The sequence below is a fragment of the Bombus vosnesenskii genome, unplaced genomic scaffold (genome assembly GCF_011952255.1).
Source record: "Bombus vosnesenskii isolate JDL3184/JDL3185 unplaced genomic scaffold, Bvos_JDL3184-5_v1.1 scf7180000013295, whole genome shotgun sequence".
NCBI lineage: Eukaryota > Metazoa > Arthropoda > Insecta > Hymenoptera > Apidae > Bombus > Bombus vosnesenskii.
This window is the reverse complement of record NW_022882946.1, coordinates 5,190,984-5,206,863: the sequence shown is the minus strand read 5'-3', so window position 1 is coordinate 5,206,863 and position 15,880 is coordinate 5,190,984. Positions and strand designations below refer to the sequence as shown.

The window sequence follows — 15,880 nt, the reverse complement described above, 5'->3', positions numbered from 1 at the left end:
AGCTGCAAATTGGAAACTTGGTATTACATGCAAATTCAAAGCGCTTTAGACTATTCGATTAATTAATTTTTGTTGCGTATTTATTATCGGTATTAAACGATGAAATTATTACAATAACGATGTTTACGGATTCAAGCTCGAGGTCGATTCTCGTCGTAATTATGATGCAAAAGAGATTTCGCAAAATCGATATTCCTTCGTATCTCATTGTATTAGAAACATCGACGGATGTTAATAAGAACGAGAACACGTTTTCGCGTTAAATGCACGTTTGTTCTCGCATAAAATGTCCTGTCGCAATTTTCCGTTTATATTTAATTTATGTCGCAACTTTCGATCTCACCGTGCATTTTCCTGTGATTCGCGAAATTGTAACACGATGAAAACAGCAAAAAAGCAAGGGGCGGGTGGAGCAACGAACGTATATTCGTTTCCAGCCAGGAAATTGGCTTCGTCGTACTGGAAGCTTCTGCATGTTCCCATAAATCTCTGTTCGTAAGTTGAAATTGAAGTTAATTCATAAAATCATTAGAAGATTATAAAAAACACGTGTTTAGAATCCTTCGTATCATAATTAACGATTTCGTTAATTGCATATAATTATATCAAACATTTTTCTTCTCCTTATTCGATTCGCTGCTTCTCTCACTGCTTCGATTGATTTTGTCTATTCAAACCAATTAAAGATTCGTTATTATGAATGGTTCTATCGATCCAACCAAGCAAACACAAACGAGGAAGTTTTATAGACCCGATAAATTGACACGTTATTTGTATAATTATGCAACGAAGATTGTCTTCAAGGCAATAATTAGAAAGGAAGACAGACATCTGTATACAAGTAGCGAGGTCAAATACCGAGGTGAAGACGACTCTCTAATTATTTTGAGCAGTGTAGTTGTCGTTATTTGATTCTATCGTTATTCTATAAACGATTCTTCCAAATGGGATCCAGATTTCGTAGAAATTTTTCTATCCCTAGCCAGCTCGTTACAATTCTTTTAATATCAGAGAATTTCGAAAATCAACGCACGTAATTTTCCATTGATTCACTACCAAACTCGTTAAAACGACGGGTTGCATTTAATTGTACAACTGCTAAAAACATGCAAATACTGGTGGCAAAATTAACGTTGACTGTTACTGAAACGGAAATATAATTACATTTACCCCACCTATACATTTTCATTACGTATAGTACAACGTACGTGTTTCGATATATACTATGAATCGATTGTTCTAACGTTAACTTAATATACGTAGACAAAACATTTCCATAACTCTTGCGAACAATTCCTTCAAATCTTTACCATGTATCTCCAAGTATTCTCTTACACAAATACAAAATTCCAACCTATTGATCATTTATCTCACGATCTAGATTATCACGTTTCATGTATACAAAGCCAGTAGATGTCTTAATCCTAATGATCGGAAATGTTCCGATACACAAACTTGCGCACTGTGTACGTACATATGTTTTATGTATACAAATTCAGTAGATATCCTGATCCTTCTAATCAGAAATGTTCATATATATATATGTAGTTGTGTATTATGTACGCTTATACGTTTCATACATACAAACTCGCTAGTTATCCTAATCCTCATGACCAGAAATGTTCATATACTGTACACAGTACGCACATATGTGCTCGTGCAGCTCGTCCATGTATCGGTGGGAGCGCGAGAATGTACCAATTCACCGTTAACCATGGCCTTAGGGCTTCCGTGTTTCAATCTGAGCAGAGGAGTACCGGCGGATGTGCATCTCGCGGCAAGATTAAGGCACGTACACATCGCGCGAGTCTGGGCCTCGTGAGTGTGCTTCCTCGCGAGAAAATACGCTCCGCCGGAAGATACGAAACGAACCAACGATTTCTCCGAATCGTTACGTTTTCTCCATCTCCGTGTCCCTCCGTGCTAGAGAGGTTCGTCGATGAACGTCCCAAAGAATTTTCGTATCGTTCGATATCGCTGGAAAGTGGAGCTATCGGCGAAAAAAAACGAGCATCGTGTTGTACAGGCTGTTTCAAAATATATCGCATATACGTAGCGGACATTTACGTGGCCATTGAGATTTATTTTTCTTCAGTGTGTAGGCGTGGTTTAATTTTCCAATGGAAACGTTTGTACGTGGGAAACAAATGCACGATGAATGTATTTATGCAGGCGTGGATTGATCCCACGCATTCTCTAAACGAATTTGACATTTTTTTATGGGTCACATGGCATAAGTTTAATCATGAAGATAGACTTCATCGTGTAATTTAATTGTCAAAAGAGTCTAGATCGGTGGAATTGTAATTACCGGTGGATTAAAAATTATTATCAGGAAGATCTGAATGCAAAGGTAGCGAATATCGATACTAATCCATAAATGTACAGTGTTTTCGACGACTTACAAAACGATTATCTCTTTATCCTCGAAATTTTCTGTGTCTCTGATTTCACGTATAAAAAGTAGGTATTTTCGATTCTTTATGGGAAATTTGACAGGCTGATATTTTAGAAAATTCAAATCCACTCGACTGGATCTCACAAAGTTATGAATAAAATTTCTAGATGTCGGGGAAATGATAGAGGAGGAACGAAAGGCGGATGACGTATTATAATGATAGATACGATGACGACATGACTGCTACCTACTGCTAACATAATGACTGATATCTTCGTGGTATTCTTACTTTGTTACTGGCAGGGCTTTTATTAGGAGGACGATTAAATGTAATTTATTCGTTTCAACAGTTACGTGTTTGCAATGGAATTTCGTTGAGAAGGAATTGTGAAAGAATGGCGAAGATAAAAAGGCAACGACAAGGTAACAATATACGGAACAACTATAGCTGATCAGATTTGTTTGTATTTTCGGCGTTAAATTGAGAGTAGAAGATCAAAGTTTCTAGATAATTTGCGTTTAGAATGAAATTACACACTTGTTCACGTTACACAGGTTGGAATTTCTCGTCTTTCTACTTGATACATTCTTTTGTGATTTACCATTAACCCTTCACACAGTGTAACTAACAGAGACTCAGGCAAGCTGTTAAATATAGCGTACTATAAATTTCACATCTTAAATGTCATCATTAAACTGTGTATTTTTATGCGTTTATGGGAAGTTTGAAGGCACAGAATGTACGCAAAACGCAAAGATATTTCAAATATTCAAATCATAGTATTCGTAATAATATTTAGTAAGTAAAGCAACTATCTACCTAGGTTCCATTTTTTAAATTATACTCATAAATATCGCAATTTAGTCATTATGTGTAACGTCAATTATTATCATTTATTTTCTACAAAAAGGTGATTAGTTTTAAAGTCGTTCGTTCTAAATTCTTCGTTGCTTTATTATATCATCAAAAGATTGCAACGAAATTCTCCAAGCTGATAGGAATTTTCTTGCGCTCAGCTGTCAGATCAATGAAAATATTTTCGATACTTCAAATTTTAGAGAAAATATATTACTGAATTAATAGGGTATCACGGTCTGGTATCATATAGTTATCAACATCCAGGCTTCCTGGTAAATTATATCCATTTGGAAGGTATAATATATTTCGACGAAGTCAGCGTCAGTGTGTCATTTCATCCGTAATTAAGCTAGCCGCAATGTTGATGAAACGTCGGAATAGATTTCGCAAAAGTATACAGTTTATATCAGAAAGCTTCGTTTTTGGATACAAATATGATAATAATTTTTAGAAGCGATTAAATTTGTATTATAAATCTCGCGAAAATGATGGTGTTTGTAAATAAAACAAAAATTCTGTATGTTGTAAATTATTGAAAGTTAATTTTAAATTACTATAAACTAAATAGATAAAATCTATTTTGAAAAATACCAGTTTTCCGTAATTTTTTCAAATGTTATCTTTCCCGAGCAAACAAATTGCAAATAATAATTAAATTGATAAAAAGTACGAGGTAAGAATATGCTTATTAGAAAATTACAAAATGCAAATATTCTTAGTAAAAGATAGAACAGTAGAAGCAAAGCTATACTTACTCAGGAAGTATGGAATAACCTTGGAATTATTGATTGCCCAGTGACATTGACACTGATTAGCACTTAAAGATCGTCCCAGCTTTCTTCTATTATTAGCTGACTATCTGATCAATTAAAACATCGTGTCTATTGGAAACCACTCTCTAAAAAAAGCCCACGGATACTCTAAATATTTCCAAAATACTCGTATTCTGACATTAGTACGTTCCATTCGCTAAGCAAAGTACATTCTAACACTGGCAAAACGTGCAAACAATCTTTAAGAAATTAACGCTCGAAAACCTTCTTCGGCCGCAGTAAAAATGACCGCATAATAAGAATTCGCGAACAATCGCACAAAATACCGGACTTTATCTGTACGATAACAACGACGACACGGTAATAGCGCGGAAATGTTTCCTATTGTTCTTCCTGCTTAACGAATCGCCTTCGTTTTTCATTTTCAACGCATAAAAGACACGCGTAATATATCTTCCTAATTACTTCAGGGACAAATTTATTAATTTTTGAAAAATATAGTTACTTCTACTCTTCCGAGGAACGCACGTGGCGAATGGATATTGACGTGGTTCAGTATATCTCTGAATATTTTTACGATGTCAAGTTTCACTATCGTTTAATTTATCGCTTACCATACCGAAACCTATGTACGTTTCATAAATTGAATTTTCCTAGTAATTAGACTCATCGTTCTACACAGCTGATAAAACTATGACGAGAAATATTGGGTTGACAACTAAGTGATTGGGATTTTGTCAATACCACCTAATGACAAAATCCGCAATCACTTAGTTACCAACCCAATATACAGGGTGGTTGGTAACTGGTGGTACAAGGGGGTGATTTGTTTTCGAGAAAATCGACTTTGAATTTTCGCTCGGTACGCGGTTATAACGGATCTCACTGTAGATCGTTGTCTCGATGGAAAAATTAAAAAAAAAAAATTTTATTCTATATTTTCGACTCCTTTTTTCGCGTAGAATCACCCCCTTTCCGCTTGTACCACCAGTTACCAACCATCCTGTATAAGACAACGATCTCTCAAACACCATAATGTTCGAATAAAGTTACTATGATCTTCGGACGTGTATTCTTACATTATTAGAATTTCTACGTTATTAGAATTTGAAATATATTTTGAAGTAAATAACTCAACAAGAGGATCATCTATCGATCATGGCAATATCTTTTGAATGGAAGAGTATACATATACGTACCCAGTATCCTTATCCTTTAGTTAGTTATCCTTTAAGCGGTTAAAGAAAGAAGGAAGGAAGGAATAAAAATCAGTAGAACACGAACTTCGTCGCGGAAAACGCGTATTGCGAATTGCACGGTCGCGAACGTAATGAAATATTATCGGCACGCCTTGAGCGCCGTTAACGATCCATAGAGGCCGATGGGTTCCCGATCATCGACTTCTTTCGCAAACCGTCGATGCAGGGACAATTCGTTTCTCTTCGATAGTCGCGATCGACCATCTTGCCAACGTTAATTATACTCAAACGTTAGTGAAGATATATGACGCGGGCGATTAATAACGATCCTAGACAATGCTCAATTTATGGCTCGTAGGAGACAACGCTTTAACGACATTGGTAACCCCGTTGCGAATGCTGCTCGATGGATCATGGTCTTCCATCGTTTTTCATGGAATAGGTACACTGGAATATCCTTTTTACAGCGATTGCCTATGGAGAGGTATTTGCGTTAAGTTATTGGCTTGTCCCATCGAAAACTTCTTCGTTTCTCGGTGTTTTAAAGCACTTGAAAGGAGGACGATGAAATTGTTTGATTTCCAAATTTTCAAATTCTCCAATATTCGAGTCTTCGAACGGTCGAACGTACCGGATGACAACTGAGAAACTGGGTGTTCGTGAGAAGCACGAAGATATCGACCATTCTGAATCTTCGAATCCACGATGTAACGAGAGTACCCGTCGAGAAATGCGCACCTTGTGAGGTTCGATAAAATACGAGCGATCATAGGCGTCGTATCTTGTCATCAGCTATAAATTCGCTACCTCGTGTCGATTTGTTGGTCTCTCAGTTCGTTCGAAAGTCGATGGCAATAGATGAGAGTGTTCCTTCTCTTCCGAAACGGAGGATTCGCGGAGAAAGGGAGAAAATAAGCGAAAGTGGTAATTGAAAAACGAGGCATGGGTTAGCTAGAAAGAGAGGGAGAGAGAGAGAGAGAGAAACGAATAAACGAGAAATGGAAATAGGAGAAAAAGCGTTACACATAGCAGAAAAAGGAATAGAACGGTAAGGAGAACGATCGAAAGTAGTCGATACTAGCAATGCACAGACACGTCGAGGAGGAGAAATAATATTTACAAATGCGATAATTTTCCCACAGGAAGCGATACATCGAAGGCGATCTTATACGAATTATACTTCGGGATAGAGGAAAGTTCAGTGCATACGATTATTTTTCTCGGTGTAGAAAGTTTCGCGAGGAGCATTTCTCGCGTTGTATCTTCTCGTACACGATGCAATATATCACCGTGCGATAGTTATCGCGAATCGATAAAATTTACGCGAATTTCATCTCCGATATTACGATTCTCGAATTTTGACATTTTAGAATCGTGTCGTGTTCGACTTTCGTTGATTTTCAAATTATCAAGTATCGAATTTTCAAGTACGAAATTTTCTCATGTTCAAGCGTGAAATTTTCTAACTTTTAAATTTAGAAGTTCCCAAATTACGAAATATCCAACCATGCAAATATTCAAATCTCCAAGTATTCAAACTCTCGAATATTTAAGTTTCTCAAATTTCCAAATTGTAAGGTTTTCTAATTCTCGGATCCTCAAGATTTGTAATCATTGTGTTGTTAAATCCTCGAAACTTTTAACGCTCGAGTTCCTAAATTCTCAAATTTCATGACTTTCGCGTTCGAAGAATTCCAAATTGTTTAACGTTTAAACGTCCAAACTTTCGGCAAGACCGAAGCACAATTATGAACGTGATACGTTGTCATACTCACTTTGCAGCCCTCGCAGCTGGTTACGCCGTAATGATAACCGCTCGCTTTGTCACCGCAAACTCTACAGGCCACGAAACTCTTCGCGGGCGTCGAACTGTTCGAATCGGCAGCCGCGTAATGTTGCTCTGGAAAACAAAGCAGACAGAGCTACGTTATGTAACGTGATCGTCATCCGTAAAACTAGGTAAACGTTCTGCCAAATGTATCTCTATTCCTTCTTGGAAGGAAGAAATCTATACGAAAACTTTGTCTATAATGACGAGAAACAAATTGCACAGAGTACACGATGATTTATTTCATTTATTTTAATATTTTATCTGATATTTCATAGCAATTCTGATAAATCTTTCATATATTTCCGCCTACCTTTTATTCTATTCAGTTTTAACGGCGTCGGCTATTGTAATCGTTGAAATGACATTAGAGCTTGTATCGCGATAATTTAATATAATAGCTTCCTGCTCTGTTGTACAAATCCCCTTTTTATCAGAATCAAATAATTTAATAAATTGTAGATTTTTCGAAGCACTTAAGAATTCTGATTTTTCCCAATTAAACATGTAAAAATATTTGCAAGTACTTAAAAAACACATGATAACATTTATCTGAGGTATACACAGATGCTTAAAAATATTCTTGTTTTATATAGGTCGCATATAATTCGCGATCGAAGCATAAAAACAGCTTACGGATCGTAATGTGTCGTGCAATGTTATGAATTAAACATAAGCAGGATAGCGTCGTTAATTATCCGTTGTTTAAGATGTCATTAGCGTGGAGTCGAGCATTAACATTTAACGATACAGTTGGACTAATTGTGAGTGGTTAAACGGAACGTAATAAATTTTCTCGCATTAACGTCATATCATTATTTTCGGACTGCAATAGTCGTATCATGTCCTCCATATCGTAACCTCGTTTCGCTGGAAAATATATCTATGTAATCCAACAGAGAAGGAGGTAAGAAACATTCTTATATTCTCTGATCATCGATTCAATACGTTCTCCAAACGAACCTCGTCGAATCGCTCGTAAACATGCTTCTCAATGTCGAGTTTCCACGCGATCATCGCCGATTCGAGCGCAACGGACGAGATCACGGCTCGCCTTCCTTCTTTCTAACGACCAAAAAACGAGCACAAAGCGCGTGGAGCTAACGGAATCGCTTCTCGATGGAAATGGTCACGCGTACACAGACTCCAGGGAGAAAGAACGGGGGGAAAAAAGGGCGACTATCGGTTCTAGCCAAATAGAGTCGAACAACGGCGAAACGAAGATAGACGCAGGGAAACAGCGAGAAATACAGAGATAAAGGAAGTCGCACTGACAAACGGACTAGGAGAAAGTGAGATGAATCGACCAGATACAGACGTTTCAGATAAACGCGAGAAATAAAGGACAATTATACGAGCAACGGACGAGTCGCAGACAAAGAAGATGAAAAGGACAGGATAGAAGACTGTTAATTCTAATCAAATAAAATCGAAAACCAACGGAACACAGACAAACGGGTAGCAACAGACGGACTGAGAAAGACAGCGAATGTCCAACAGAACGAAATAGAAGGAAACAGGGAACAAGGTAAGAGCAAGAGAAGGGAAGAACAGGACGAAGAACCGAATCGATTCTATTCGAATAAAATGGAACACGGATCAAACAAAGATAAAAATACAAGATCAGAAGGAACAACGAAAATACCGGATACTGTCAGACAGGCTAAAATAAGGGAAGGCCAGGATTAAAGAAGAAAAGGAGAAGAAATATGTTGGAAGTGTATGTACAAAGAAGAGTGGCGTCGTGTCAGGACGACGATGGTACGAGAACCACGTTCGTCCGAGGCACGGGCTGGTTTCTTCCATTGGACGAGGAACAGGCCCGTTGCATCCATAATGCAACGACGGTCGGGAACGCCACCGAGGAAGGGAACAGGCTGCTGCTCCTGCTGGCGCGAGGCTCGCAGCCACACGCGGTGGTTCGTGTAACGGAAAGCTCGCGTCACCGTTACAGAGAGAACACACCACACGACCTAGGGAGAACAGCGAGAGGAAGAACGAGCGGACGAGACGAGCGGAGCGAAGAGGGAAGGAAAAGAAAAAGGAAGAGGAAAAAGGCGAAACGGGGCCGTCCGCAAAGGGAGTGCACAGGGAACCGTATAGGAGTAGTCCGCAACATTATATATACCGTTGGACTCTCGTTGGAAACCCCTGCCAGAAGACGTGTCGTTACGTGGCCAGGGGTTAGACAGAGATCGATAGACAGAGAGAAAGACTGATGAAAGGAAGATGGCGGCGAGAAGAAGCAGCGACGATGGGAAGGATGGATAGGAGAAGTACGCTGTGCAAAAGGGAGCAAGAAGAGTATAAGAGACCGAGCAAGGAGCAGTGTAGTTGATCGTAGCGTCTGGAAACGGGGCCCGATCGCCGGCACTGTATTCCGGCCACCGATGCGATTTATGAAGCCCGTAACGCCATCGAACGGTACCGAAATTTTTCTACCGTGACAAAGACAATCACGGGAAGGACAATCACTGTCGAGCACGAATCGTCCTCTTATCGCAAATGCAACTATATAACATTCAAGTATAAAGTATGATAAGGGTAAAAATATGTTTTGTTTATTATTTGTCTGGAATGTACGCAGTGCGTCTACGTTTGCAGGAACTGAAACCCCATCTGAAATTGATTTATCCGTATGAACCTGCAATTGTGCGATTTTAGAAATCTGTAATTAAGAAACAACTCGTACAACGCATTTGATATTGGAGATTTTGAACGGAACCCTTCCGGATGATTCCGGAAACGTTTTTGGATTTGTAATAAAAAAATACGCGAAACTAATCAATCTAGGAATAAAAAAGGAAAAAAGGTACTTTTTGGACAACTTTTATTTAAAAGTACGCCAGGGCGTGCGCGGTATGTCACAGGGCATCCGTAATAATTTTGATGTCGGACGACCATGTGACATATCGTGTATGTCATCCGAGTAAAATAGCGTTTCAGCTAAAATTTCAAAGAGATAAACGCGCAGGAGGTAACGATATTTATTTCAAGACTGAGAAAATTATGTAACACGTATGCAATTGGTATAAACGTGATTTATACTTACAAATCAGAACAGACACAGGAAAAGTATAAAAATTTTACTAAAATATAGAAATACATTTACACATATGGTTAAACGAAAGAAAAATTGTTTAAAGTAATACGAATTTTAAATGATCGTCGCGATAATTTTTGGGAAAGCCTTCCAAATATAAACTTGGATTATCTCCGCAGCCAGTGTAAAAATAATTAATACTTTTCCGTATCCCTGGAGGTTTTCACTGAAAATACTGATAACATACGTGTGTTACCGTTAAAAAAGATTGTAAAATAAAAATAACTTTAAAAAGCTAACTTTAGGAAGATCGCAGTGAATTTTCACACACGTCGATTTTCTGGTTTTTATCGTCACCTTACGATTAAACAGCAGAATATCGATCAGACGTAATTGGAAATGGAAACGATCTATCAGATTTAAAGAGGAATGTTTAGCCGACAAGTCGAAGTTTCGTGGAAGGTAAACGTAGCAATCATCGAGACAAGCTGTATTTTACTAGATATCCCAAGAAGATAGATATTTCCAAGATTTCAAAGAACGCGAAAAAATACAGTGGATTACAAAAATTACACGAAAAAAAAAAAAGAATACAAATTTTCACTCGATCGATCGACAACGTACAAACTACAATTTTTAAACTATTTCTTTGGAAAAAATATAGCAAACGATCTTCTACGTTCTTCTCTTCTCTGTAAGCTTTATCACAGAGCTTTATTTATTTATTCTCTTTAAGCTGTAAGAAGATAGTAAGCACGACGTATTCAAGTGTTGAAAACTGTGCAGTAGTCAAGGCGACCCTGCCTAATCAACGGTGTGTGTATTCTTAAACGATCGAACGCCGTGCCAACACTCTCACACGTTCGCAGCCGATACATTGTAATTTATCGCGGTCCCGGATGGTCTGTAATTTCCAGGGACGATGGCGGAAGTGAACGCGCCACACCGCGCACGTAATGACGTATACTACACCACCGGTGAACCGAAGTTTTTCGGTGCTTCTTCATGGGAATTCGTTAAGGCGTACCGTATTAACGACGCCTTAAACGGTCGTGCACGAATAAATTTTCCCGCGTACCAAACTTTTTACCAGCGAGCTCGTTTCCGTCTTGGAACAACGAGATTCATCGCGGCCGAGCGTTCCACGTATGCAAATTAGACACGAAACGACGCTATCGTATTTCACCTACGTTGCATGTACTTTCCGCTGTTTTAATGCTTTTTCCTTCAATCTTTTTGCCCCTTTCCCCTTCCCACGATTATATTTGACAGAAGTGGCAGGATTTAGCCGAATTGATTCTCTTTGCGAGAGGCAAGTTGATTTTTTTTTAGCTTTTATAGAGATTTTTACCGTGAATTTTACTCGGCTCGTGTACACTGCCGTTCAAGAATACACGGACACTCGTTTATGTCTGACAGACTGTAACTTAATTGCCGAGATGGAAACGGGAAGATCCGGAACGATTTTATCCTTCGTTAAAATTGTCACGCAACGTTACAATGAAATTTTAGTTTGTATGTGTTAAGTGCGCGTTTCGGAGCTGTTTTATCGTTTAAAAGGATCACATTATTCTTAGTTTATATACAGGGTGGTTGGTAACTGATGGTACAAGCGGAAAGGGGATGATTCTACGCGAAAAAAGAAGTCGAAAATATAGAATAAAAATTTTTCGTTCGAGGCTTTGTTTTCGAGAAAATCGACTTTGAATTTTCGTTCGGTACGCGTGCGGTTAAAGAAAAATTAAAAAAGATATATTTTCTATATTTTCGACTTCTTTTTTCGCGTAGAATCACCCCCTTTCCGCTTGTACCACCAGTTACCAACCACCTTGTATAAAGAAAAACTTTAGAAAATATCCGAAAATTTACGTTTTATGTGCTATGCGTATGCATAAGCCTATCAGAAGTTTAAAATTTTCTCAGTTTCGTTATCCAGGTGTGTAATTAGCGTTGAATTCTTAAGAAACAGGTACTTTGTTTCCATAAATTCGCTTATTGAAAGGAAGTAAGCAATGGAGATTTCAAGGAAGATTTTGAAAAGTATTTGTTACTTTCCATTTAGTCAGAAGAGATAGTTTCGAGTTAATTGATGTGACTTTTGAACGTTTCACACATCTGTCGATTCTATAGAAAATTAGTAGATGTTACTTTTGGTCATTTGTTCGCTGTCAGTTCATATATTTTAATAATATTCATGTATCATGTAATATATATAAGAGAAAGCATAGGAGAATCAAATAAAGATGAGAATTACTATTAATGAATTAAATAAACTTTCCTTATGCATGCACGATTGATGCATTCGATCTTTGTATAGCTAACTAAAAAAAATTGCGAATCAGTGCATTTTATAGCTTAAAATAATTTCTTCTATCTATTATATTATGAAATTCTAAGAAAAACTAATCTAAGATCAACTCTATCTTTAGATATACAAAATTAAACACTTGAAGATTTCTAAATTCGAATTCAATACGAAATCTGTTTAAATTTAAATATAAACTACACCCAATACGAATGAAAGACTAATTCACATTGCTTTTATAGCACTGAAATATACATCTCAAGAATTCTATTTCTATTTCAAGAATTTATCGATCGAACATACATAAATATAAATACCTAAGTGATAACATGTGGCACATAATAAATTGAATATATTCGAAGCAATTTCTAAAGATACAAGGTACATTATCTCAAACCTACTGGACAACAAATTCTATCTTTCATCGAACTTTCAAGGAATACAAAACAAAGACTTTGAGTCGTTCAATTTTTTTCTATATTTCACAAGTTTGACCGCGGATGTTCGTGCATTTATGGGAAACTTAATGCTAGAACAACCAACGTATACTTAAACATACCACGTACAAATAATTATCATGAAACCGGTGCGATGCTGATAGAAGGAAATATTTCGGGGTACTTTTAGAATTTTAAATTACTGTTGATCGGATGACTCTGCGATCACAGTTTCCACTGAGAATTTCATTCCTGCAATCATAAATATTTATAGAAATATAAAGTTACGTAAACGTTGATGGTCTGCTAATATATTTTTCGGCCAAGGTTTTTCGCGAATGCCCATACGATCCCATAGGGTTTCCACTCTGTTTTGCCGAGTGAAATATCCTCGGATGTTCGCGGCCACGTACTGAACGTCCATCAATTCGAGGTACTCCCGTGAGGAGAAAGTTGGTTCGACCGAGCGGAATTTATAAGCAGAAATAGAAATTGTGCCTCTGTTCCGCGGAATATTACCGAGGCCTGGGGTGGTAAGTGAAATGTTAAACGCTGTATGATTACGAACTGAATGTACGACCAACTATAAAAGATTTACGGTCGCGATACACAGTTACAAACATCGTGGGTCTCCCCGCGTGAAAGTCGACGGAGAAAACGCGACGAGCGCAGATAAGACGCTGCGCGATTCGTCGTCGTGACCAGATGTATCGATTGCAACCGCTTCATAGGCGAAACTTATCTTCGGTATCTTTGATTTTGCCGCAGAAGCGAACCTTACGTAAGTGGATGAAAAGTATCGCCATTGTTTAGAGTTTTATGGTATTTTCTTTGAACGTAGATTGGAATTCCATTTGCACGTACATGTTAAGTTACAAGTAGATCGCCGATGTTTCTGCATTTGTGAGAAAGCAGAAGCTTTAGAAATCCACGGAATTCATATTTCATCGTTAGACTGCTGCAAACTTTTCACTTCGTGGCAATTTATATTTTAAATGTCCATTCGCGAGATTCGAAATAATCGACGTTTCTGATCGACTAACAACTGTAATTTAATAATTTAATGTACACGAAGAGAAATATTAAAGTATCGTTCGTCCAACGAATTAATTACGATTCTGAATAAAAAATCTTGAAACACATAAAACACTCGTAATGCGAACATGTAAAACTACGAAACTCTTCGTAGATCAAAGGACTGTCAAGCGTAGAACGAAATTCAAATAGAAAGGATATTGTCGAAGCTGTACGTTTACTCGATCCAATCCAAATTGACGCGATTAACAATTCAAGCCATTTCCTCCGCTATGTGCCAAACAAATTATGGTCAAATAATTCGGAACGAACGACACAAACAACGAATTAAGCTCGTAAACCGGCCAACTTACAATTAGTCATTGGTTAAGTAAATTATTTGTCTTCTCACGCTGCACCCGAACCTGGCCAGCGTCGTACTGTTTCCAGCGTCAACAGTTGTAAAACAGAAAACACGAGGATCCGTTACTCTGTTTCCGTTTCTGCCGTCGCAAAAACTTCTGCCATCGCAACGTGGACGATCAATGTTCCAATTTCTTTCACGGTTTATCTACCGTGATTGGCGCTCACAGAAATTTTTATCGTCTATTTAACAGCGAATAATCATCGAACCTGATACTCGACGTTCATCGAACCCCGATGCAGTCCGGTGTTATTCGTCGATGAAAAATTTACGTTACCGTCAATTTGTTAATCCAACCCTGGAAAGTTAATCCTGAACTGGAATAAGCGATGAAATAGTTAGTAGCTCTATCTGCGCTACGCTTTATACGTTGTATCGCGATAGAGCGAGGAGAAACGGATGTATATCGACTGAAAACTTTCGACGAGGACGCACGTGTCGCGTCATTCATCGACTTTTGTCGTCGATCGTTCTCAAGCGAAATATTATTATTTTCTCGGACACATACGCCTGGCAAACATCGGTCCGACGTATTTTCCTTCGTCGGGAACGTGATACATAAATTTCGCGAGAGTGTGACTTGCATATATTATTCAAGAGCGCTTTGAGCGGCCGTGTTCAAAAGCTTGCTCGGAAGCCAGTCAGCAAAGTAAGCTCCCTCTGTTCTCCTTCCTTCCGCGCCTTCATCCGCGTTCCGTTCCTCCCTTGTTCCGTTCATGATCTCCGGTTTGTATCCTCGAAGTAGGTCGTGCTACATAGAATCAGCAAACTTCAGTATTTTCAACGAGACTGCTAGTTCATCGTACGTTGGCTCGTGTATTTCCGGGAACGAATATCACGTTTGGCGGCTGTTATTCGCGTTCAGTTCAGAGTTATTAGCGATGGAGTTATTGAACGGTCTTCGAGAGGTTCCTTTGTGAGGCGCACAGGAGATTAATCTTCGGGGAGAGTTTAATTAAGAGTCGTGTACTCGTTTATTTTTCGTACGGGGAATTCTGTTAGCTAAATAAGTTGAGAATGTTGCAGCGAGTTTATTCTTTGTCCACTTTCGCGTTCTTTATTTTATAAAACGTTGGAATTTTGTATTATTCGAGTTAAATCCATATCGATCGGGTCCATAGATTGGAAAGTAAAGAAGGTGAGTTTAGAGAATGATACAAATTTTTGGATTATCTGTCACTCGAATTGTGAATTGTTTATGCTGATATTAATCGTACACTAAAAACTTTCATTGTGTGGTGTGTGTGTGTGTGTGTGTTGAAGACTGAATAATAATATAATATAACACGCTTCATAAATCGTGAGCATGATTTTCATGACGAATACCACACGCAAAAATTTGTACAAAAGTTGGTCCTTGAATTTGACCTAGTTTTCAACTTACAATTGTTTTTATGTCTTTGTGCAAGCTACTCCAAGTGATCATGCTAGTACTATAAACTATTCAGCGACAAATATAGGGTGTTGTGAGAGACAAGCAAAAAAAGTCAATTTTGCTGTTTTAAATAAATTGCACGATAAATGCACGTTAGTATTTTTATAAAATTTTAGAAAATTTGGTTAAAAAGAAGATTAGACGCTTCTGCAAAAGTTCTCTTCC

At 38.0% G+C, this 15,880-nt stretch overlaps 1 protein-coding gene across 3 annotated transcripts in view; it reads right to left on the bottom strand.

Annotated features, from left to right (window-relative positions):
- LOC117233116 (ecdysone-induced protein 78C) overlaps positions 1-15,880 on the bottom strand; it is a 140,150-nt gene that overhangs the window by 24,115 nt on the left and 100,155 nt on the right. For all 3 annotated transcript variants that reach the window (XR_004493264.1, XM_033493090.1, XM_033493089.1), the window contains one exon: positions 7,005-7,129. Coding sequence is in view for 2 of the 3 variants with exons in the window: in XM_033493090.1 (XP_033348981.1) it covers positions 7,005-7,129 (125 nt within the window). In the remaining variant the exon portion in view is untranslated. The remainder of the gene's footprint in view (positions 1-7,004; positions 7,130-15,880) is intronic.